Here is a 25,606-nt window from a genome sequence, read left to right as displayed (position 1 = left end):
AATAACTTCTTTCTGAATAATATTTCAGGGCAGTTTCAACATTCTGGATTTCTCATCCCAACAATCATCTTATAAATAATGCAGCAGCAGGCTCACAGGTGAGGTATATGGATGTAATTCAACATAAAGTACTCATGCCACTGGTATTTGTAAAACCCTTACAAAGCCAAAAATATATATTTTTTTCTTTTTTTGTATAGGAATATCTTGTTTTTATGTTTAGCAGCATATTGTCATTACAAGCGCAGGGTTTTGTATACGTGTGCATTTAAGAGATGCCAAAAATCTTTATTCTGGCTGGAACAGAGGAGATCTCTTCCTCTTTGTAGTTAATAAACCTGACAATAGTGTCAATGTGTGTATGTAAGAATAAATCCTTTTATTTCCAAAGAACTAGTGCATTTCATACTAAGGCTTCTCTATTTTCTGTATGTTGTCATGAGTTTACTCATGTGTGACTGCTCTGCAAGATTTGTGTTAGTAGCTGTAGTTGCTGGAATGAAATATGACTACAAAAAAAAGTTCATTGTGTAAGAAACAGCTAAAACACCTTTATTGTCAGTTGTTTGTCATTTGTTTCCCATCAGTGACTGCTGATCAGCTGATCTGGTTTTACTTGTTGTGAACCTTCTGTTAGTATTAGAACCTTGTCACAGCTGCTTGCAAAGTAAAGCTGAACTACTCAGTACAAGTTGTGGAGGAGGGTGCTGGAGTCTGTTCTACATTGGATGACAGGCTGAGATGTGTGTGGTTTTGAAGTGGATTTTCTGAAGAGATCAGTGGGAATGGAAAACAGGAAAGATTTCTGTTGTTGCCACAAAGGCTCCAGTGCTGGAAGTAGAACACAAGTGTGTGTCAGTGTGTTCTTAGGCACAGAAAACATAATAAATTGTTGTTCTGAATCTTGTTCTATTAATATTTAAATGAGCTGAAACATCTAGAGTAGAGTATATGAAAATTTAGTAAATTTTGTTCTGCTTTTTGTGTGGTCTGGTGCTTTTTTCCTTGACAAACTTTTCTAGTTGACTGTCTACCACTAAGAAGGATCTGGACACACTTACTGAATCAAAACAATACTTCTCTTCCCAACACAATGTCTTTCCATTTTGCCTGCTTTTTGTAATATACCATTATCTTGTTTTAGCATTGCAGGCTAATTTAAAGGAGATAGCTTCTTTGATCTGGTGCTTAAAACCTGCAAGGTCTCTTTCTCCCTGAGTAGTGTATCCCAGCAAATATCACTTTGTTTTGTTAGTAGAATGTGCATGGTCATAGCAAGCATTTGTGCATTTTGCCACGCTGATATGCCTCCCTTGCATGGATGTAAACACATTAGTATAAAGGGACTACAGCTTGCTATGTTTCAGAAACAGACTACTTCAACTGTGTTGATAGAAACTCTGCACTGTAGAGCTTTTGCTGGTATAAACTATAACAATTCACAAACAAATAAAACAATTCCATTGACCCCCCCCCCCCACCAGATCCTCCATTACACAATGAAGCCTGCTTTAACCGTGTATATGCAATAGATGTTTCTTCTGTTTGAGCTGTATATGAGAGAGGGGGGGAGAAAATACTTTGCATTTTTCTGAATGCTTGCAAGTGCTTAAGGAGCTTTTAAGTTTATTAAACTTTTTTTCCAAGCATCAGGATGTGTTTTGGATAAAAATTGCTCTAATCTGCCAAGCACAGAGCTGTATTTAATTATATGTGAAGTAAGATTTTGGTATTTTTATTAATGGAACATCCACATTTGCATTGAATTGTTAACCATCAGAAATGTCAAAGTGTGTCATCATTATGGATGGGAATATGTTACTGAGAAGAATTTCTAAGACTGTTTGGAAAATGAGTATATTCTCAGTGAAATGCATGAAATCTTAAGCTGGAGTGAATTGGCCTTATACATGTTTCTTAAACAGGAGAATGATGTTTTCATGAGATGGAGCACTGAATATGCAGTGTTTCTTTAGCTACTGTTTAACCCTTTAATGTACCTTATTCCATGATATTTTTTTTATAAGGCACAGAGCATGTGGTCAGGTAAAATTTTTATGTTTGTAGGTATCTGCCATGCAGGCACTGTTATGATGGCACCTATTGTGAACCCAGATGAAAAGGCAACTTTTGTGGGTCTCATTTAGCAGATAAATCCAGCTTTTTTAAGAGCAGGGATGTTGAAGAAGTGGAGAAAATTAAGATGCCGAAATTATTACTGCATGTTATTGGCACAGTGCTCTGAATTGGCCAGACTTCTTGATTACTTTTTTCCTTTCTTCTGAAAGCTCTTGTGGGTTTTTTTGGCTGTGTCATTAAATTCTGATGTGAGCAGAGATGAACAAGCCTTAGTTAGACAGTAACAGTAAGGAGGAGAAGAGGGGGTTTGAGTATTTTACTGTAAATGGTATGATTTACTAGTAAACAAAAAAATCAAGTGTGTGTGATGAAACAACTGAAATAAAAAAGTTACATTAACACTGTCACTTTCCTGGTTTGAAATATTAGAGGACCTTAAATGTGTGGTGTTGCATGACTTCACTGAGAGGCAAAACACTTCTTAGTGTATATTATTTGCTAGAATATAGCCTTATTTGCAAAATTCTTTCTCACTGGACAGTTGTTTGGAGACTTTATTTTGAAAAATACATTCCATTATGCATGGTTGGTTTGGGCTATGTTCTTATTCGCTTCCTTACTTAAGCGTATGCCAAGTTGAACTTGGATATTTTATTTTATGATGAGATACATCAGCATCGATAGTAGTATCAGACTCATAAGTAGTGTCATTCTCTCCTTACTTGCAGGATGCTGGAATATGGTATTTGTTCCACAGGATTGCTACAGGAGATTCTCATAGTTTAGCCATTGAAACCAAGTCAGAGCTTACACCCCTAGGAATCTTCTATAACAACAGGGTTCATTCTAATTTTAAGGTAATTTATTATCTCACTAAAAAAATTGTAGTTCTTTATTTGTAACTATTCTGTATTAGGATTCGTCTGTTTAAATTTCAGGCTGCTTAGGTGATGGATTCATGCTGTGTTTGAACTGCCTGATTCCATCTAGGTATTGTAGAACAGTGTATAATCAGCATGCATATGGTTTCTCGGCACATTTCAAGTATTCACTGTGTTTAATATCCTCGTAAGGCACAAACAACTGAAATCTGTTGATACTTCTGGTGAAATACATTTTCTCAGAAGTAACATTTCAGATGCTACTGTCTTACAGATGGCATTGTTTTCTACTCTGAATAAAGCTGACCTTTGAAGCATCAAAGTTCATCACAGTTGTGTTTCATCTAATAGCTTCCTGGGATAGCTGTGACTTGTTTCCCTGAGTCTCTAGTGTACAGTAACTCAGGTATTTGCACATGGTGGCACAGTCTCTTACTAGATGTTAAGATTCCAGGTTGCCTTCAGGAACCCAGCCATTGGAAACAGGTTTTTATTAGAGGGTTGTCAGCCTAGATACAGGCATTCAGTATTTTTTATTAATTTGACTTTAATATCTTTTCCACATTCAGCTAAGTGAAGCTAAAGTCCTTAATTATTTCATTTGGAATCTAGCTGCCTGCTCTGAGTGTGTATGTATACATAAATATATAGTGATATTTACAAAGCCACCTAACTTTAAATATTTAATATGTGTTTGAAGTTTACCTAGAAGTTCAGTATCAATACTGAAATTTTTTTTTACTGAGTGAAACTACTTTTACTTGACAGTTGGGTGTCTGTGGGTACCAAGAAATGAAGCACTGTTTTTTATAGAAGTTGTGTTAACTGCATGTTTGGGACTGTAGGGCGCTTGTTCAGATTGGAATTAAAACATATTGAATACAAAAGTGCATTGTAAAGAAAAGAGTGTTTCAGCTGTGTGGCTCATGTTGTCTTTAAACAGGGGTAGCAGTTTGTATGATAAAATTCCATCTTAAAAGAGCAAATTCCACTATCAGGTCTGAGGATCTACTCAAGTGGGGACACCCAATTGTAATCAGAATTTGGATCAGAGGTGAAAATAGCTGCAGGTATTTGTGTATGTAATTCAGGTTAGATAACATGAATGCTTCCTTCTGCTTCTATTTTCTCACATATGTTATTCATACTGATTATTGAGTTTCGATTTGATGACTGCTTGGGCAAAAATGAGCTTCAGTGGTGAAGGTAGTTTAGTTTTAAAGTGAAATACAAAGCATTTTTCACAGTGGTATTTTTTTCAATTTGTGAGAATATTTTGATTTCACCACAAGATTGACTCCCAGATTTTCCAGAACAGCATCTAGAAGTAAGTGTTAAAACCTCAAATAGCTAGATGTTGTGAGAGAAATCTGAAATGAACTTCAATGATTTTTCCATTACTCTTTTTTTCCAATCCCAGGTAATTCTTTTCCTCTGACCAAATTAACATAAAGAGATTCTGGTTTACCCGTAGACAATATATCGGTTAAGCCCACACTGAAAGATCTAGGAGTTCTTAATACATTTATTGAATGCAATTTAAAATTAAATTTTAGAAATCTAATGTTTGCTCTATCTTTCAGTTTTACATTGCATGAATTTTCTTTCCTTGCTTGTTTCAGGCTGGTTTGTTCATTGATAAGGGTGTTAAAACAACTAATGCTAGTGTTGATGATCCCAGAGAATATCTTTGTTTGGACAACAATGCAAGGTAAAGATATTGTCTTTCAAGTGAGTAAAAAATGGCAAAGTTCTGAGGTTGCTCTTACTTTCATATGAGGAAAAACATGTTAAAAACAATATAATTCATATTTTGACTCTATTTAGTCATTATTTAAATACCTCATTGCCTATTACATAAAAATATTATTATCATTAATAGAGTTTGTTCATCTATTTTGGGAACAACAGAGCATGGTGTGCCTTAAAGGGGTTGGCTGTTTCTTCTGAGCCCCTGCTCACAGTAGTTTTCAGCATGCTCTACTGTCATGCTTGAAGTATTTTCTGGAATTCCTGCTAAAAGTAAAGTCTTTAAAATCTGCCTTTCTGATTTATGACTCAGTTTTAAATAATTGTTAGAAGAAGGCTTAGTAGAGCCAAGTAATACATCCACTTCCCTCTCTTACTGCTGAATGCTTCCTGCCCTGCCTTTCTAATATTGGAGATCATAGCTCAGTGGTACAGTTTTACTGAAGGCTATTTGCAAAGATGGTACAATCAATCACATTTTCTTTAGTTTACAAAGTGAGAAAAAATATTGGAGAGTTTAGGAAAATTCCAGGTTATGCTGTGCCTGGGTAGTCTTGTCCTGAACTTCAAATAAAATAGCCTGGGATAGTGGTCAAATGACAAGATTGCATAACTGTATCCATCAACATTTTATTGTGACAACTGAGCATTAAGACTGAAAATATAGTTCATAAGATCTTTATTTCTGATTGATCTGTGTTTAGGATGAGGGTACTTAAGTGATAGCTGCAGATGCAGACAGGGAAGTTACCAATTTTGGTGATACTCAATACTTCATAATTTGGAAATGAACTCGCTAGTTTGAAGCTTTGACAGAAAACCCATATAACCCATGTGGATTATCCCAGTTATATTAGGTACTCAAGAATATAGGAGGGGCAAAATGCCCTGTGAGGTTCTGTAGTGTGTTGACAGGGCATCAACAGAGGATGTGAGAAACTCACTGCATGAGATGGGGTTCATGTTTCACAGCAGCCAAAGAAGTAATGAGGCACTCTGTAAGTACATGAGGCCACTAATCATTGTACGTGGAACCAGACTGGAGGGGTTTAAACGTTGATTGAGGAGCCTGAGACTGTCAAAAAAACCACAACCCATTAACCTGTTCTTCAGTTCCTCCCTGGGGGGTGGCAGGGCAGATCCAAATCACGATGAGGGGCATATGTATCTTTACCCCCTTAAAATGCATTTTGGTAATATTTTTTTCACATATTACTTTTTCTCGAGGGTCTTGGGGATAATAAAATGAAAGCTTCCACCAGTCTTTAATCAGGCTGCTTCTTCCTGTTCGCTAAGATAGATTCCCGCCATAACTCACCATATTAGACCATCTTGGTAACAATGCAGAGAGTCTGGTTTGGAGTAGAAAAATATCTCAGCTGTGCTCAAAGACAGAGCACTTCTCAGTGTCAGAAGAGTTTGAAAGATTTGAAGGAGCAGTTAGACAAATCTCCAGCCTTTTTTTTTTTTGTATAGTGCATGTCAGCTCTGTGTATCCTTTCCACATTAATACTGCAATACAAGTGGGGAGGGAGTCCTTTGGGGAGGGGAAAAAGAAAAAGCAAGGGGATAAAGGAGGTAAGATGCATCTAAAGAAACTAAGAGAGATTGAGCAAAAGCCTGTGAGAATTACTGGGAAAGAGAAGTTTTATGTTCCTGCTTCATTATACCCTGAAGACACTTTTCTAGAACTAGAGAGCTATAGAAGCACCTGGTTTTGGCTTCTGTCATTCCAAGCATGAAGCAGAGTAGATTTTGCTCATCAGATGAGCATGAGTAATTATCTTTCAGGCTCTCTTAGCCCAACATATATGATATGTGTAAACCAAACATTTTTGTGTTTGGGTTTTTATCTGTCCCAGGTTTCGACCTCATCTGGATGCAGACCCTGAAAAGCCCCGAGTTGCTGCCCTGATTGACAGATTAATCTCTTTCAAAAACAATGATCATGGGGCCTGGGTCAGAGGAGGGGATATCCTCATTCAAAACTCTGGGTAGGTATCCAGAAGCAAAGAGCTGTATGTTGTTAAGAAGTTTCCCCTGAAGCTTTATTTGTGGAAGTGTGTTACAACAGGGTTATAAGAGAGAATTGATGCTTAACTCAAGGAACTTCTCAATATCTTGAACTGCTTTCACACCATCCCACTACTTCAAAAGAAATAAGTTCATGTGTGATTAGATGAGAGCGTGCCTTAAACGGCAAAAAGAAACTATGTAATAAAGTCTAAAAGTTGGTAGAGACAGTAGATTTATACTGAGGTGTCTATAGTTTCCCTGGAGCTCTCACATTCCTGCTTAAAATATGTAGAAAATCACTTTTTTTTTTAGCAGCAACATTTTATAGGAGTTAAGTGTGTGGTGGTTCTAAATTCAATCAATAAAAAAATTCAGGTTTTCTTCAGTGCATAGCAGGATGTGCTCTTACAGTGGTTTATTGTAGGATAATCCAGAAAACATGACTGAAGCGTTGAACTTTCTTTTAGGTTTGCAGACAATGGAATAGGTTTGACATTTGCTAGGTGAGTACTTTATGCTGATCCCTTCTGGTTTTTCTTGCCTAGAATCTTAGAAAATATACATCCATCAATTAAAATTAATAAGCATACTTTCTGAAGGTTATCATTTCACTTCTGGGCCCAGTTCTATTTCCAGTGGTGTAAAGGCTGTAAACTGACACAGTTGCCAAAGCTTGCACTTTACTTCAACCTGTACTTCGTTTACACCACAATTTGCTGAGTCTTTACTAGAAGGGTTATGTTTATCCAGGTATTTTTGGTGCTGTATGATTAATAAGGCAGTTTTGATTTTCCTCCTGAACAGTTGAAAGTGAGTACTAGAAAAGAAAGGGGATGAGCATTTACAGGGGGCAGAGTGTTTTTCTAAGAAAAAAGAATCAAGTAACTTAGGTAGTAGGCCAAAATTGCTGCCATTTATGTTATAACAAACTGGTTCCAGGATTGCAAAAATGGGCTGTAAAAGAAAGAGTACTGTACTACAAAGGGAGATAAAAAATTTAATGCTCAGCTCTTTGCTGATGTTTCAAACAGTTAGCCTGTAATACTGTAAATGACTAAATTTATTATTCTGTGTATTGTAAATGAAATCTAGACTGCTCTGCATTATGAGGACTGTTACAGAAGTAAAAGTAGGGCTGTCCCTTGGTGTGTTCATCTTCTGGAGAGTTTTGACTAAATGCTTATCTCTGACATTGCTTTTATAGTGATGGGAGCTTCCCAAATGATGAAGGTGCCAGCCAGGAGGTATCTGAGTCGCTGTTCATAGGTGAGAGCAAGAATTACGGGTTTCCAGGCGGCCAAAATAAATATGCAGGAACTGGAGGAATAGACAACAAGGCGCGCACTCTGCCTAGAAATAGGTAAGTATGTTGTGAGTGAAGGAAGCAGAAATGATTGCAAGAAACGTTCTCTGCATCCAATATAAATGCCCTTCTTGCTTGAGCTATGAGAGATGAGGACTCTCTTGAAGGTGATGCTCTGTTTTTCTTTTTAACACTTTGTGTGGAGCGCTGTCACTCTCACGTTTTTACTGAGTCAGTTTTCACCTGATGCTGCCACAGGTCACTTTTCCATAGCGATTTAAGTTATTCTACTTTTAATGAAACCTTAGGTTGTTGCATTTGGGCCTGGAAGAGAGAAGGAAAAAACTTTCAGGAAAAAGGATTTCAAGGGTCAGTTTAGGACTAGAGGCTACAGTCTGTCTGTGACCAATCCCCATCTGTGACCATTATCCTTTTCTCTTTGGCTTGCTGTGATGCTTGTTTAACATAGTGCCACATCCTACCCTTGCTACAGAATAGGAAAGAAGGCTTAGGAAGGTCTAGGATGCCCTTGGTTTTTTTGCCACTTAGCCATTTAGAGGGGACAAGTTAATGTGTTGGTGATATATGAGGTATTCAGTCTAGCTGAGCAGAATCACAGAACAGTTGAGGTTGGAAGGGACCTCTGGAGGTCATCTTGTCCAATTCACACCTGATCAGGCAGGGCCACCTGGAGCTGGTGGTCCAGGACAATGTTCATGCAGCTTTAAAATATCCAAGGATGGAGGCTCCACAGCTTCCCTGGGTAACCTGTGGCAGTGCTTAGTCACCCTCACAGTGAAAAACTTTCTCCCTATGTTCAGGAGGAACCTGTTTTTCAGCTTGTGCCCGTTGCCCCTGGTCCTGTCACTGGGCACCACTGGAAACAGCCAGGCTCTGTTGGCTTTGCACCCTCCCTTCAGAGATTCTTATACATTGATGAGGATCCTGTCTGAACCTTCTCTGTTCCAGCCTGAACAGTCTGAGGTCTGCCAGTATTTCCTTCTATGGAAGATGCCCCAGTCATATAATCATCTTCATGGCCCTTTGTTGGACTGTATTCAGTAGCATTATGTCTGTCTTGTATTGGGGACAAGCGCTCTAGGTGTGGCTTCACCAGTGCTGAATAGGTGGGAAGGATCACCTCCCTTGATCTGTTAGCAACACTTCTCCCAGTGCAGCCCAGGATACCATTTGTAGCTTTGCAGCAAGGGCACGTTGTTAGTTTATGGTCAGTTTGGTTTCCACCAGGACGCGCAGCTCCTTTTCGCTGTTGCATAGGGTTGTTCCTTCCTAGGTGCAGGACTTTGTACTTCCCTATGTTGAACTTCATGAGGTTCTCATCTGCCCATTTCTCCAGTCTGTTGAGGCCTATCTTGATGGCAGCATGACCCTCTGGTGTACCAGCTTCTTCTCACTGTTTTGTCTCAGTGGTCACTAATGAACATGTTGAACAAGATTGGATGCCATATGGACCCCTAGGGTGCACCACTAGTTACTGGCCTCCAAGTGGAATTTAGGCCACCACCCTCTGGAGCCAACCATTCAGGTAGTTTTCAGTCCACCTCACTATTCTCTCATCCAGCCCATACTTCATGAGAATCTTATGGGATACAGTGTTGAAAGCCTTACTGAAGTTTACTGTGTCCACTGCTTTCCCCTCAGCTATCAGACCAGTCATTTCATTGCAGAAGTTTATCAAGTTGGTCAAGGATGACTGCTGCTTGGTAAATCCATGTTGATTTACTCCAGATGACTTTCTTGTTCTTCATGTGCCTTGAAATGGTTTCCATAACCTTCCTGGAGATCAAGCTGAGGCTTACCAGCCTGCAGTTGCCTGAGTCTTGAAGTTAGAAGTAACATTTCCTTTCTTCCAGTCTACAGGCACTTCTCCCAGTTGCCATGATCAATAAAAGAGCAGGTGGTGGTATTCTTCTGCTGTATTTCCCATGCTGAGGAAATGGCATGTTTGCAAATGAACTATGATAGCTCTTCTAATAGGAAAATTCAAAAGAGTGGGAGAATTTCTGAGCTGTTAGATAAGTGCAGAAACAAGATTTCCTTTACTAAAATCTAACCTGCAAGTCATTCTATTAATGTTGCTTTCTTGATTCCTCTGAGAGGAGGTGTATTTTTGACACAGATTTAGGCTTATCATGGGTTTTGTTACAGGATGCTCTGAATTTTGTTTGCATTAACAGGACATTTCCAATCAGAGGCTTTCAAATTTATGATGGACCTATTCACCTCACCAAGTGCACATTCAAAAACTTTGTGCCAACTCCAGACAGATTTACCAGTGCAGTTGGATTCTTGATGAAAAATCCATGGCAGATGACACCAAAAAACAACATTTCTCATGTGAAGTTTGGTCCAAATGTAAGTTTATTACAAGTTTTCTTTTATTCTTGCAAATGGCCTTCTTTTCTTCTTGCTGTATTTAAAATAAATATCCAAGGGCCCTAGGTCATCTTTTCCATAAATCCCCGCTCTCCCCAGGTGAGTTTCTCTCCTGCCTAGAAGTCATCCAAGGTGTATCCTTTGTCTCCTGAGCAAAAAATAGTACCAAGGGAGATGTAGGTTATGTTGCAAAAATGATATTTTTCAAGGCTAATGGTAAAGCTGAAAGGAGATTTTTTTTTGTAATGTTTAGTATGTCCTTAGTAATGAATTTTCAGTTGCAAACATGAACACTGTTCAGAAGCAAGAGCTAGCCTAAGCCTATTAGTAAAAACCAAAATGTCCGTTTTGCAAGACACCACTGTCCTTGCCATAAGGTTTTTAATCAACTTTGCCAAATTGCTGTGTTTCTGCAGGTGTGCAAGTGCTAGTCTGTGCTTTGCCTGGGGAAAAAAAAATAAATATTTTCATTGTTGTTGCCAGGTTCCTTTGAAAGTGTTCTTTGGAAAACCCGGTCCCTGGTTTGAAGAAGGAGATCTGGATGGTGACAAGAATTCGATATTCCACGATCTAGATGGCTCAGTGACTGACTACAAGGATACCTATGTGGGCAGAATGGATAACTACCTGATTCAACACCCCAAATGCATTAATGTTACAGAATGGAGTGGAGTGATTTGCAGTGGGACCTATGCACAGGTTAGTGCTCTTGTAGCTTTCTGTTCAGGACAAATCTGCACTATGAACAACTTTTGGGGGCAGGAGTAGTGTAAGAACTACAAAATTATCGATCTTTGGATTAAAAATTCTGTGACGTTCTAAAAATACTTTTATGCATGTTACACTTTTTAGCCAGTTGTGTATATTGTGTCGCCTTCAGCACACAAACTGGGAGTATGGTATTAGATGCTGCAAGGTAAAACCAAATGTGTATGCATGCCGGGAGTTCTGTCTCACAGCCCTATCTGCTAAAACATTTTTGTATTGGAGGTGTTTTCTTCCACTGAAGTTCCATCTGGTTTTTTTTAGAGTGAGTTTTAAGGTGTTTGGTTTTTTTCTTTAATGGAGACACTAAATGTCCCCTTCGGAATACAAACCTCACATACATTTGATTCCCATTCTGGTTCCTGTTCTTTATGATTTTGGCCAAGTACCACAGCTGATTCTATATGTATGTTTTCCGTCCCCTTCCCCATTTTTGTCTGTAAAAGGGCCAAAATTCAAATAGGGCTCTTCTTCAGGAGATACTTGTGTGTTGTGTAACTTGGAACATCAAATTGCAGTGTTTTGACTAATAATGTTCTGATTATTCTCATCTGTTTCATTTTGCATAGTGTCCAAACCTTTCATCTTTCTTTCCATCCTTCTTAATATCATATAGGTTTATATCCAAACCTGGAATGGACAGAATCTTTCCATGACTATTGTACGAGATGAGTACCCAGCCAATCCCATGGTTCTTCGAGGTATTAATCAGAGAGCTGTCTTTCAACAATACCAGCCAGTAGTGATGCTGCAGAAGGGCTACACAATACATTGGAATGGAAAAGCTCCAAATATCACCTATCTTTATCTCATTAACTTCAACAAGTATGTTTACTTTCTTTCATGTCATTGATCCATAATGCAATACTGAAGTAATGTCCTGCAGAATTAGCATGCATGAAAGTTTACAGCTGTCAGTAAGACTGGATCTTGGGTGGTTTGGGGTTTTTTTTTTTGTTTGGGGTTTTCTTGCTTTTTCAAATTACAAATACTAAAATATGAAAAGTGAGAGTTTAGCCTAAAGTTAAACTTTCGTCCTGTATAATATCTTTAAGGAAAGTCCTTTAAAGAAGAAAATGTGCAAATAGTCCAGCTGAGCAAAATTGGAGTTGTAAAGTTCAGCATACTTGATTTTTATTGTCAGATACACTAATTAAATGTATAAATGATAAAATCATAAGAGTCATAGCATCATTAAGGTTGGAAAAGACCTCTAGGATCATCAAGTCCAACCATCAAGCCAACACCACCATGCCTCCTAAACCACGTCCTGAAGTACCAAGTCTACATGTTTTTTGAATACCTCCAGGAATGGTTACTCAACCACTTCCCTGACCAGCCAGTTCCAATGCTTCACCACTCTCTCACTAAAGAAATTTTTCCTAATATCCATTCTAAAACTCACCTGATGCAGCTTAAGGTGGTTTTCCCTCATTCTATCAGCAGTAACTTGGAAGAAGATACCAACACCCACCTCACTACAACTTCCTTTCAGGTAGTTGTAGTGAGTGATAAGGTCTCCCCTCAGCCTCATCTTCTCCAGACTAAACAACCCCAGCTCCCTCAGCCCCTCCTCATAAGACTTGTGCTCCAGACCCTTCACCAGCTTCATTGCCCTTCTCTGGACATGCTTCAGCACCTCAATGTCCTTCTTGTACTGAGGGACCCAAAACTGAACACAGTATTCAAGGTGTGGCCTCACCAGTGCTGAGTACAGGGGCACGATTGCTTCTCTACTCCTGCTGGCCACACTATTCCTGTTACAAGGCAGGATGCTTTTGGCCTTCTTGGCCACCTGAGCACACTGCTGGCTCATGTTCAGGTGGCTGTAACCAACACCCCCAGGTCCTTTTCTGTTGGGCATCTTTCCAGCCACTCTTCCCCAAGCCTGTAGCGTTGCATGGGGTGGTTGTGACCCAGTGCAGGACCTGGCACTTGGCCTTGTTAAACCTCACACAATTGGCCTCAGCCCATCGATCCAGCCTGTGCAGATCCCCCTGCAGAGCCTTCGTACCCTCGAGCAGATCAACACGCCCACTCAGTTTGGTGTCACCTGCAAACTGAATGAGGGCACACTCGATCCCCTCATCCAGATCATTCATAAAGGTATTAAATAAGACTGGCCCCAATACTGAGCCCTGGGGAACCCTGCTCGTGACTGACCGCCAAATCGGATATATGCTGAGAGTATCAAAGTTACTATAGTATTTAATGAAACACTTTGTGTAGAGAGGGAAAGAAAGATCCTCTCATTGAGGGTTTGGGATCTTTTTGTATCCCTGTTACTTGCTTTCCCTGTTGCTGTTTGCTGTGTGGTGTGTGTTCCTGCAGTGAATCATACATTTTATTTTGTTTTCAGGTATGACTGGATTCGCGTTGGTCTTTGTTATCAGCCAAATACAGATTTTGTTATAGTATTGGAAACCTTTCAAAGGCGGTCATCTGCTCTTTCAAGCAAGGTGGAGCGATATGTGCCTGTATCTTCAATGATGGAGCTCGAAAAGAATCGATCAGAGAAGAAGTATTACTTTGACAACAGTACTGGGTAACTGCTTGTAACTTGACCTTATTGGAAGATGTTATTTAACCTAAAAATCTCCAGTTTGATAGTGGTTAAAAGCAACGATTGAGACAGCTGCATAAGAGGAAAGCTGTTGCAAAGCAACAAAGTATTTGAAAGAATACTTTATGTGAGTTTGAATCTCCAAAATACAATGGTTATTACTGAAATACTTTTCCAAAAGCACCACAGTTGCCACAGATATTTCCTACCCCATGCCTGGGGAACATGTGGTATTGGGCGTGCTGCAGAGCAGTGTCTTTCAGGAAGTAACTTCTAAGTGTTCACAGAAAATTTGTGCCTTCTTGTTAAACTGAAAGTTCTAGAAATTTCCAAGGAGTTTTCTATTCCAAGAACATTTCAATAATGTATTTCTGAAAATCCTAATCCATTTTCACCCTTCTCTAAAGTACCTAGTCTCTTTTTCAAAAGTACTTCTGACAGAGGGCACTGATATCCTTGTTAGAGGTTTAAGATATGGTTTAAGATATGGTCATCTTTAAGTAAAATATGTCCTACATACATCACTTGTGTGTTTTACAAATGTTTATCTTTAATTTGTACTCTTACTTATTTTGTTCTCTTATCTGCTACTTTGTCATCTGCATGTAAACATGCAGATGAACGTAGCTTTTGAAAAGACATCTATGTTTCTTTTGTCTGAGAGCTACAGTGATAAGTCAAGCATATAATAGAAGAATTACCAGTCTCTGTACTGTGAACAATAATGACCACTACCCCCTAAACTGCGTTTCCAGGCATTTGCAACAGTACAATTACACTGTCCAGTGCTGGTGGGTGAAGCTGAGTATCCAAGCAGTTATGCTGGGTATCAGCAAAGATTTATGATCACAGAAAACATTTATCCTTTCCAGTTTTTGTTTCATGAAAGCTACTGGTTTGAGGAGTGGCTGTTGTTTTCAAAGCATATGCATTCATAATGATGCCTCCTTTAATTGTTGGGAATTTGAGATATGTCAGTAGAGACTTCCTAACTCTGGTAAACTAAATATTTTGAAGAAGTTTGAACAATGATGCGGAGGTGAATACCGTAGTTACTCTGCTTCTGAAAATCTTGAAATATAGCTGTTAAGGTTTAACATAAATACCTCTCTTTCTAGCAATTGATCTAGATTCTTTTCCCCCTTTTGTGTAGATTACTGTTTTTATTTCTTCAAGCCAAATATAACAGGGATGGTCACAGTTATTGCTCATCTCAGGGATGTGAAAGGATCAAGATTGTGACCAAAGATTCAGCAAAAGGGATCAGTAACTGCATGGCAAAAGCTTACCCAAAGTATCACCAAGCACCAACCATCATAAAGCGGATGCCACTAAAAACTACTGTACCATGTACAAAATGCGGCACAACTCAGGTAAAATAAAATAAGCAAAAACTTTCATTAATTTTGTAGCTGGTGTTGCTGCCTAGTAACTCTAAGGCAAAATTTCAGTCTTTCAGCACAGAATACTGCACCTATGAGTCTGTAGTGTTCACGTTGATAATCTCCTGTACACTAGAAGGCAGGGAGTCTCTCATAGCAAAAAGGCTTCAGTTTTTGTTCTTTGAAAAATCCTGCTTCGCCTCTCACTCTTGAGCACTATGGAGCAGGGATATTGGTAGATCTGATGTCTTGTAGTACAGTATTGTCTGTAGTCCATGTAGGATAGTTCTGCTGCAGAGATCTATATGCTATTGGCCAACCTTCTCTCTACTTTTTTTGGATCTTTGCGTATTAGCATGAAATTGCATTATCCATTTTAGCTAAAGAACACTTTTAAGCTGGGAAAAATAGTGAAAGTAAGGAATAAAATGGGTTACACTACACAATATGATATTTATTAGCATTGCTAGTACTATAAATAATGCCACTGACAAATGGATGCATTTGCTTTGGAGCATGGGCAATCTGTTGTAAATCGTCTGGCATGATAAATTGTGGAAGACACATGGATATGTGTACTTAACGTATCTCATTTGATATCTAGATGGTATTCACCAGTGATCCTCACAAAAACTACCTCCTCGTGCAGATTAATTCATCTAATAAAAAACAGATAAGCAGAGGTCAGCAAGCATTTATTTCTGTAAGTATTCTTTACGGTTTTCTTCAAACTATCTTTCTTTTTAGCAGTTTGTATCAAAACAATTGTACAGCTGTACATAATGCTGACCTTACTTTTCTTGAATTGAATGAAAAGTGTTGGTTCATAGTTTAAAACCAAACAGTCAAGAAGCTGATGTTTTAACCTTAGAAAATGAAGCTCCAAAGCTCCATTTTGTGTTCAGATCCTTTACTGCTGGAGAGAAAATTGTACCAGTAAGGGAGATTTTAAAGTCTTCAGATTAATTTTGAAATCTGGATGGGTATACATTTATTGATGGCTGCTTTTCGGGGGAAAGAAACCAAATAAACCACCAAAAACCAACATCAAACAAAAGCAAACAACCTGTTAGTTAAATCCATGTTTTTGAAATTGTTTTTGTGCTAACAGCTTGGTGAGTTAATGGGGTATCTCAAGCCATTAAGCTTTGCTGAGCTCCTTCAAAATGGCAGTTACTAAAGAATCCGTGGAGATGTATGTATCTGTTCTGATGTGGTCCTGATAAGCCTACTGATGTGATACTGTTTAAAAAGTAGTTTACTTAGACTTTCTGTTCAGATGCTGGAGACTTGCACATAATGCTGTAATGGCATTTGCAGACATCCTTACGCTAAAACCTTAAAGTCTGTATGTGGCTGACATCCGGTAATGTCAGTGTGTTAGCTTGGTTGAAAAACTCTTGAGTTATGTAGATAGACAATTGGCATGTGAGTAGCATAACCTTAGCAGCTGCAAATTTCTATGGGAATGTGTGTGCCTTATCTGAAGTAGTAAGAGTGCTCCGTAGGAAGAAACTGGGCTGGAAGTGAGCCGCTGCAGAGGCAGATTAACTGTTTTATTGCCAAGAAGCCCAAGTGGTTCAGTAGCCAAATTTTAGCTTCCTGAAGCAGGAACAATGACTGAGGCAGGTGGTAAGTCACCTGAAACGTATGATCTCCCTGTAGAAGCCAGGGGCTGAAGGCAATTTCAGAAGCCCCACTGAAAGTCTTCCCTCAAGGGGGAAAATTAAGAGATGCTAGGGAGTAGCAAGTGTTTGTAAGGAAATTAGTACACTACTGTGTCTAAACTATATTAAGTTAGCACTGAGTGCATTAGAATAGCTGCTGAATTCATATTAAGAAAGTAAGTTCTGCTTTCTTTTTTTCTTCCCATTCAGGTCAATGACACTATGTTTTCCTTCAAGGATAATGGTATACTTATTGTTGTAGTTGATGCCTGCATTGGCACAGTGTCAGGACACAAATTATTTTCTGGAGTAGACATTAAGCGTGTAGATGGATATTTAAAATCTGGAATCCCACAAAGGTAAGTGTAGTGACCATTTGTTTCCAGTATGTCCTGTAAGCTGTAGCTCTGTTCTCTAATGAGGATTTAAATAGTGATGTCTGTACAGGAGCACTGAAAGTGAGCAAAGCACATACCTAAGTTGAGGGGAAAGGAGAAACATAGGAGCATTTTAAACATAAGAGCAATTTAGTCTTATTTGAGAAAACAAAGCAACTCAAATTTTGAATGCTTAAAATTTTCCAGTGTTGCCTGTCTTTTACCTCAAAGATTTTTTTAACTAAATATCATGTAATAGCACTTCTTTGCTTAAAACAAAAACAACCTTTTGTTTAATAAGGTCAATTAAGGACACTGACAAGAACTATGTGACAAGATATACTGTTCTCTCCCTATCTAGCAAAAAAATTGCTTACTATTAAAGAAAGATAAAGAGTTAGTGTCAAAAATCAGCAGTTTACTATTCTAATTTTGGATCAATATCTAAACTTAGATTTTCTGATAGAAAATATTAAACTATTTAAATAACTTCCCAATGATTTTGAAATTCAATTTAAAAGTAAGTTCAAAAAGAAAAGAATATAAGTGGGTGCTTTTCTAGGTACTGCTTTCAGAGAACATTGACAATTTCCATGTCATGAGTCAGCTAGCTGTAAAAGCATCTAGCAGAATATTAAGCTAATTTTGTGTTTATAACAGCTGCTGTCTCTGCACCGTTTCTGCTGCAGGTCTATCGTTCTACTGGGCACAATAGGTGATGTAGCAATTCCTAACAATTTATCAGAAGCCTTAATGTCCCTGGGGACAGCCAAACCACCTTATCTTCAGAGCAACGGTTGGTGGAAATTTTGCATATTTCTTTGACACCGCCTTGGTCTGTGTGTTTGTGTTGATGTGGTGGGTTTCTCACAGGGTGTGTGAAAAGGATGCAGCTGGCAGAGGATGGTTGCCAGTTTGCACTGGTGTGGGCTGCTGCGTTTCAGCCCATGTTGAAAGGTGGGGTTGAGCAGCCCTCCGGCATATGGGGCAGAAAACCCAGAGGTCATTGTGTGAAGCATGTTGTGAGGAGAGAAGTGACAGTTCTTTTTGCCTGTGGGTTACAGAAAAAGAGCCCCAGGCTTTTTTTCTCAAAGCCTGTATTTTGTGCCTTGCTAAGCAAATCTGTTTTTAAACAACCTCCTGTGCCAGGCTAGTATTTCCTGGTCTAATAATGTTTGAAGGTAGAGGTGAGTAGCTGTTGGTGTTTTGAAGGATGATCACTTTGTAGGCCACATGGGGTAGCTCTCGTCATTTCAGAGCCCTTGCACAAGTTGAATCTGATAAACAGGTTTTATAACTGTCCAGATAGCTGTGTTTTCAGATTAAGATTTCAGAATATCTAACACTGAATATTGAAAAAGGAAAGTCAAATCAATATTTCCTTGCGAGGTGCACATGAAGCTGAAGAGTGGATTAATGTCCTGAATAATCTGGGGGAGAATTTCAGAGGAGGGTGCTGTTCCATTCCCAGCCAGTCCCATGTTGTTCTTGGATGGTTCGGTAACACTAAGCTGTTTTTGTCACAGGAAGCCTGGCCTTTCTGGGCTTCAGAGGAGACTTTAAGCCGTCCTGGATTAAGCTGTTTACCAGTCCTGCTGGGCATGGGCTCGTTCAGATAGAAAAGTATATCCCTTTACAACTGGAAGAGTATGGCTGTGCCAGAGCAATCAAAAACCGACGGAAAGACCTCGAGCTTCTGAAGAAGGCTACACGATCTCCTTAAAGACTAAGATGTACATAAAAGCTGGGGAAAAAAATGTGAACTAACTTATTTTTTAATTTATGGCATTTTAAACTATATTGTTATCCAAGTAAATCAAATTATTGTCTGACAGATGTTTGCCAGCATTGATTGCTTGAATGCCAATCTGTGTACCTTCTAGTTGTACAAAATATTAAAGAATTTATTAGTATTTGTATAAACAGGTTTCGGAGATTTTTCAGGTGTTTGTATTTACTGTAAACAAGTTCCTTCTGTTTAATACTCCTTTTGTATGTAAGAGGGTGTTTATAAAAGCCTTAAATTTTTGATAACAGATGTTGGAGTGCATCTTGGATTACTTGAAAAATTAAAGTCTCCAGAAACAGCTTGAACCAGTCATTATAATTTACACATTTTCCCTCAGCTGTTTAGGTATGTTCCTGAGGGTTTATTAAACAGTCAGCTCAGTTACCATTCTCAATCTGCTTTCCAAGGTGTTGAAAACCAATTTCCTTTATGCACGCGGATGACTCAAGGGGTTTTAACTGCAGTAAAATGTTCTGCTTTGCTGTATGAAAGATGGAGGGGGGGAATTCAAAGATCCAGCCTGGGGCTGGGTGAGGATTTTGTACCGTGCAACACAGTTTAACAAGACTATGTGTACCAGCATGCCATCCAGAGCAGAAAGTGACTACTGTTTTCTGGGGTAACTGTTTACTATTCATCCCTAAATATAAAGGTGTCTGTAAGAGTTACTTCAGTAAACAGTGTGAGTGTTAAGGCTACAGTTTTGGGTACAGCTTGACTTCAGCTTTTTCTTGAAAGCTTTTAGCCAGAAGGGCAAAGCTGAGATATTATTATTCTCAATTTGTTATGAAACCAAGCTTCTACTCTAGCAGTGATTTTTCTTTTTCTTTATTTTTTTTTAAGGCTATCCCAGCTCTAATTTTTAAGTGAATGGAAAGTGCTCTCAGTTCATTCAGGCATGTTATACCTTTTGCCTCAACTTTGAGTCTTTTACTATACTCATGTTACTAATTCCTGTTGATTTTTATATTAGGTCCTTTTGATTTCTTCTGGTTTTGTTGCAATTATTTGACCCTTTCTGCAGATAGCATGAAAATCATTTAGAACTGAGGAACAGCTGCCCTTTTTCAGGATCCTAGTCTTTGAAATTAAATTTCAGAGACTGTAAAGATGCATTTCATAATAGGGAGCAATAGATCCCATAAAGCTAAAATGTAACCATAGTTCTAAGAAAACTGACATAGTTCCTTCTTGTATATGTTCTCATTCATTGTAGCTGGTGTAATGTATCTACCATTCAGAGACGCTTTGTGCTTTGAATTCAAAATGGAGTGGCTGTTGGAAATTAACTATATGCCTGTCTTCTCCAAAGAAGTTGAAAAACTGGGGATTTTTTTTTGTACTTTAAAGGAGAGGAGGCACAGTAGCAGACCTATTATTCTGTTCAGTTAAATATGCTACCTCAGTGCTACAAATAAACTGCCTGGTCTTAATGCAGTTTCCGAAGTGAGAGAGGAGGGGAAAGGAGCACAACACAAGACATGAAGTTAACAAATAGATGACAGATGTTATTTTTATTGTAATACCAAGCCAAATGGATGATTGTGTATTTTGCAGTTGTTATGATGCACAGTTCTCTTATAAAGTTTTTTTTAAAAAAGGCATTTTGTTAGGGGGAGATGTGGTAAGTCTCTAAGAGTAGCTGTAATGTTTGGCAATGTGATTTAAATGCTCTGAGTGCAGTAGTGATAGTGTTTGGGGATTAAATGGTTTTAAGACTTCTGCTGTTCTGTGGGTCATGCTCAGCAAAGGAATACCAATGAGGTAGTGACCTTCAGGCATGTGAAGTTGGCCATTATTTGAGACTCTGCTGTTCTAAGCCATCTTGTAAAAGTTGTACTTGGAAGTGTCAAGGGAATTCTGACGGCGGGCTTACTGATGATCAGTGGGACCTGAAGCTGAAGTGTTGTCTTTTTTGTAAATTTGAACACTTGATGAATAGCATAAATAAATTCTTACATCTGAGAAGGCAATAAAATTTTGGGTCTCTGTTCTTGCATCAAGTAATTTTGATATTCACACAACACCCATTACAAGCTATTTTATTTCAAACACCAATAGACCTGTGAAGTTTATGAAGTTATGAAGTATCCTTTTCTTTCTTCAGAGACAAGTTTGGAATACTAGGAAAAGAGACGCTAATGGTCACCGAAGTTATCAGCCTGTCTTTAAAGTCTATCTGAGCTCTGAGTGTAGAGTCATTTCAGCTTGGTGGGGGCCAGTGCAATGCTATCTACTTGAGGCTATCTTATCCATGTGTATAACTACACGGTGGGGAGTAAAGAAGATGGAACCAGGCTCTTCTCAGTGGGGCCCAGTGCCCCAGAACAAAAGGCAGTGGGCACACATTGAAATGCAGGCAGTTCCACATGAACAGGAGAAAAACTTCTGAGTGGGTGGTCAAGCAGTGGAACTGGTTGCGGGAAAGGCTGCAGAGTCTTTGTGTGTGAAGGAGCAGCTGTAGCTGACCCTGCTTTGAGACCTGTAGTGTCATGGGCCATCTCCAAAGGTGGCTGCCAGCCGGGTGCTGCTGGGATTGTGTGCAGTTAAAACTACCAGTGTACTGAGCCTTTCCTTTCCAAGCATGTCAGTCCCTGTAGCCTCTAAGGGCTGAGCCACACACTTTTCACCTCATGTCTGAAACTCAGTGAGATTGTGAAGATGAGGCATCTTACCCCAAAGCCAGTCTAAAGGCATTGTAATTATCTCTTCAGGGTCAGGCTTTGTATACAAATAAACTGATTTCCATTCTTTACTGAAACGGGGTCATTCTGCAGTAAAGAAATTAAAACCTCAGTGGGTTAGAGAAAGGAAGATGAGTTTAAAGCTCTAATGTAATGTGTTAGAGCTTTTTAAGGCACATCTGGATTCATGTTCTTGTTCCACAGGTTGTTTTTGCATTTTATTTGGTGATTGTTGTAATGCTTTAAAAACAAGAAAGAAACAACAAGAGAATAAACTAGTTGTAGAAGGGATCAGATTAAGTGTGTTATCAGTAAGACACTCTCTCTGGCAAAAGACACCACTGAAAATCCACTCTATGAGGGGCTGGAGACCCATCCCAAAAGAGCTGTGGTGATGACAAGGGCATTATAGGAAAAGATAGACTTAATTCTGCATATTGTGGCACTGCAGTTACAGCTGAGGCCCTAGATAACTTCTGACCCAGGATGTGAAAATAAGTTTTCCTGTTCAGGGCATGTCCTGTGATTTCCTCTGCTTCCCCTCCACTCCTTTTCACATTATGTAGGAAGGATGTACATCTGAGCACAGTCCCCTGGGTTTGATGATAGCTGTATCATATGGTACAGTGCTCAATGAAGGTCAAAAGGGTATGTCACGGCTATATTTGTTAAAGGTGATCCTGGTGTCATCCCAGTGTCCAAATATCTATAAAGTGCCAAGAAAAGCAGTAATTTCTGAAGTTCAAAACTGCATTTATGTGAGCTTTTCCCAGTAATTACTTTTCTACCTCTTCTCGTCATACTTGTTCTAGCACTTGTGGGAAGGTTCTGTCCTTTCCTAGAGTTCACAAGGTTATTTGCCTTTTCTAATGCCTTCTTTTTTCCTGTGTCTTGTGCTAGCTAAAATTCTAAAATAATAGTCTGTATTGAAGTATATAAGGCCACCTTTGGTTTGAGAGTATTTATGAGCTTTTTAATTATATGGCCTGGGAATACTGCAATTTTGCATATTAAATTATATTAACAGTTGTAACTTGTTAAAAAAAAAAGGTTTGTCTGGCTGTTGACTTGCATGACTGGGAATGATGGCACTGGCAAGTCACAGAAGTCCACGTCTCCTTTTTTATGTGATGAAACTCAGAAAAATAAATCGGTTTTGGATACAATAGGAACAATTTTGGGAGAGAGCGATCTGATCCCTCTTGAGGTCAGCCTAGCCTTTTCTGATATATTGTCTTGTGCCTGCTCTTGTGTCCTTCCTTTAACCTGTACTGAAAAAATTCAGAGACATGTGCTTTTCTTAAAGGGGTTTGTAGTTGTTGCATTTGGTGTACTAGTGAGAAATTGGCTTGGTCAGATCACAGAGAACTTTGAAAGTAATCACTCTGTATAAACTTCATCTGTAAAGGCCAACTTTTCCACTTTGCTGATTTCTATTGTATTTAAAAGTACAAAGCAGACTTAATTGTCGTGCCTGGGAGGCAAATTCTTTGTTTCATCTTTGTCCAAGTTGAATGGGGTGACAGCTGACTGTCCTGATTTATATTTTTTTTTCTGAGGAAATGTTCTTAGAACATGCAATGTCCTGTCTTTATACATAAACTTTTTCTAAACAGAACATTAAAAAAAAGTGATGTTTCAGGGTTATTTTTGTGTGTGCACACAAGTTTATAAGTAATAATGTTGTAGTAGAACTGCTATAAACAGAAATACAGCTATCTCTTTCCTGTGCAGCATTTCCAGTATCAACAGATACACTAGGATCATTTCAGGGTGTGTTTTGTTTAACTGGTAGCTTTTAGGGATGGATCTTAGATGATGACTTGTCATCTTTTTAATATCTGGGAGGTTCTTCAGCAGAAGATCGTTTGCTCCATCTGCAACATGTGAACTATGATCTAATAGTTTTCTTCCATCTCTGGTACAAATGACTGATGCATGTTCTCAGTAATAGCAGACAACACCACAGTTATCTGGTCTCATATTCTATTTCTGAGAAATGATTCTATGATGAGCATCACTCAGTAGTATATTTTACACATTTCTGCTTTTTAACAGTTTTATAATAATGAAATATAAATTTCCATATGGAGGTATGATCTGGGTTAAATTTTTCTTTTTTATATTTCTGTATTGATATCAGATTTTTCTGTCCTTCATAACAGTGGAATGCAAAATACTAGAAGATACAGAAGTACATATACTTATGTGAATCATAGCAGTATGCATAACTGCCATTGCGTTCCTTCAGCTAGCTAGCAGACAAATGTAAAATAAGAGCTCATATCAGGCTTTAATAGTTGGACACAGAAGAAAACAAGGTTCAAGAAAAATTTGTTTGCAATCTCTTTTCCCTATAAGCCACTCACACCTTTCTCCTTTTGCTTTGTAGGGACAGGGTTCTCCTCACCACTTCCCTCTCAGCCCGTAAGGGCTGGGATGATGCTTTGGTTAAGTATCTTGTGCCCATAGAATTTTCCATTTCTGATATTCCCAATGTTTTGCTGCCTGTGGATTTTTGTGGGTAGTTGTCCATCCTACTTCTCCATTAACTCTATTTCCAAAGCATCTTGGGGAGTGGGCTGGACCTCTCCTGTTTTCCCACCATTTTAGTCTACCCATCCTGACTTGAGTTTCAAAATGTAATGTCTCTTTTAACAGAGCCATTACCCAAAATATACCCCTTCTGCTAAATTCTCTTGTACCCGTGACTCACATTGTGGCAACACATTCAAGATCAGATAGATGCATGAAAATATCTTCTCCAAATAAGCATTGGGTGTGGGGCACTGCCTTTGTCAAACCTTCGTATTAACAGTACAGAACTTGTGTAAAAATGTTGATCTCCACTGCCTATTTTTGTGTGCAGTACTGCTTGCTGAGCATTAAACACGCCCTTTGTAATCTGCAAGTCAGGGTGGGTTTGAATTCTTCCATAGCTATCACGGTGAATGACCCAGATTAAACACTTTATGCTCCAGAGTATAGAATTAGAATGAGTACCAGCAGGAAGCTTAGAAATGTTGATATCCACTCTTTATATGAATAATTGGCTGGTTTTTTTCTTATGATACTTCACTTTCATTACTTTCACACTTAAGTCATTGTGCACTCTTCACTTTCCCCTCCTACCACCACACCACCACCTCTCCCCCCACCCCCACCCCGCCCCAGGCATTCCTACACAAACTTCATGACATCATTCTTAATAGTGACATACAAGCCAGTTGCTAAAATGAAGCTAATAAATTAAGCTCACACTAATAAGCATATGCTTAGCAGTTGCTGGTTATACAAGCAACTAACCAGGGTCTTCAGTGAACTGAGGTTTCTAGATTTATATATGTTTAGTACATGAGTCTGTAAATAACTGTATTAATATATTTCCCAAAGCAGGCCCTAAAATGACAAAAATACTTTTGTGTGCAAACAGTTCCCCTCTTTGGCCGTGAAAGCCTGGTGTTCAGGATCTGCGAAAGCGTAAATGGCCTTGCACGTTGCCAGGCATCTATACAGAAGCTGTTAAGGAAGGTTGTGGCTGGACGGTCCCAGGACACGAAGTCTCAACGCAGAGCTTAATAGGGAAGCAAATACTTTTGTTAGAACCACAGTGTGTTACAAGTCTGAGTCAAAATCATGTCTTCCCTCTCACAGGTGGATACGTACACTACAACCAATATGTGAACCCACCATCTAGAGTTAACCGAATTCTGATCAAGCACTTAAAAGACTTAAACGCTCTGTGTCTTGATTGCAAACACTAAAAATTCTCAGAAATGTTATGCAAAATTAATAAAGTTAAACAGAGACATGTCGTTTGCTAGAATATACCTGCAATATGAAAATACAAAGAGATTACATTTCTCATTAGGCAGGGTCACAACAATGTAGGTGCAGGCAAATCCTTGGATCTCTAAAGACAGTCATTACCCTTGACATCTTTGTAATTTTTTA

General features: G+C 38.8%; 1 protein-coding gene across 4 annotated transcripts in view; it reads left to right on the top strand.

The window, feature by feature from the left end:
• Nucleotides 1–20,959, top strand: part of CEMIP2 (cell migration inducing hyaluronidase 2) — a 51,335-nt gene extending 30,376 nt beyond the window's left edge. For 3 of the 4 annotated variants that reach the window (XM_075078182.1, XM_075078181.1, XM_075078184.1), the window contains 15 exons: nucleotides 29–98; nucleotides 2,808–2,936; nucleotides 4,583–4,671; nucleotides 6,572–6,703; nucleotides 7,193–7,228; nucleotides 7,930–8,085; nucleotides 10,227–10,404; nucleotides 10,909–11,124; nucleotides 11,807–12,015; nucleotides 13,550–13,735; nucleotides 14,907–15,126; nucleotides 15,740–15,838; nucleotides 17,013–17,161; nucleotides 17,869–17,975; nucleotides 18,706–20,959. In XM_075078182.1, coding sequence (XP_074934283.1) covers nucleotides 29–98; nucleotides 2,808–2,936; nucleotides 4,583–4,671; nucleotides 6,572–6,703; nucleotides 7,193–7,228; nucleotides 7,930–8,085; nucleotides 10,227–10,404; nucleotides 10,909–11,124; nucleotides 11,807–12,015; nucleotides 13,550–13,735; nucleotides 14,907–15,126; nucleotides 15,740–15,838; nucleotides 17,013–17,161; nucleotides 17,869–17,975; nucleotides 18,706–18,902 — 2,173 coding nt within the window. In that variant the 3' untranslated portion in view covers nucleotides 18,903–20,959. The remainder of the gene's footprint in view (nucleotides 1–28; nucleotides 99–2,807; nucleotides 2,937–4,582; nucleotides 4,672–6,571; nucleotides 6,704–7,192; nucleotides 7,229–7,929; nucleotides 8,086–10,226; nucleotides 10,405–10,908; nucleotides 11,125–11,806; nucleotides 12,016–13,549; nucleotides 13,736–14,906; nucleotides 15,127–15,739; nucleotides 15,839–17,012; nucleotides 17,162–17,868; nucleotides 17,976–18,705) is intronic. The other variant, XM_075078183.1, reaches the window with a different exon arrangement.
• Nucleotides 20,960–25,606: the final 4,647 nt, after the last annotated feature.

This window comes from Phalacrocorax aristotelis, chromosome Z (assembly GCF_949628215.1).
Source record: "Phalacrocorax aristotelis chromosome Z, bGulAri2.1, whole genome shotgun sequence".
NCBI classification, from domain to species: domain Eukaryota; kingdom Metazoa; phylum Chordata; class Aves; order Suliformes; family Phalacrocoracidae; genus Phalacrocorax; species Phalacrocorax aristotelis.
The sequence above is the reverse complement of the archived record's forward strand: the minus strand, read 5'-3'. Positions and strand labels throughout refer to the sequence as shown.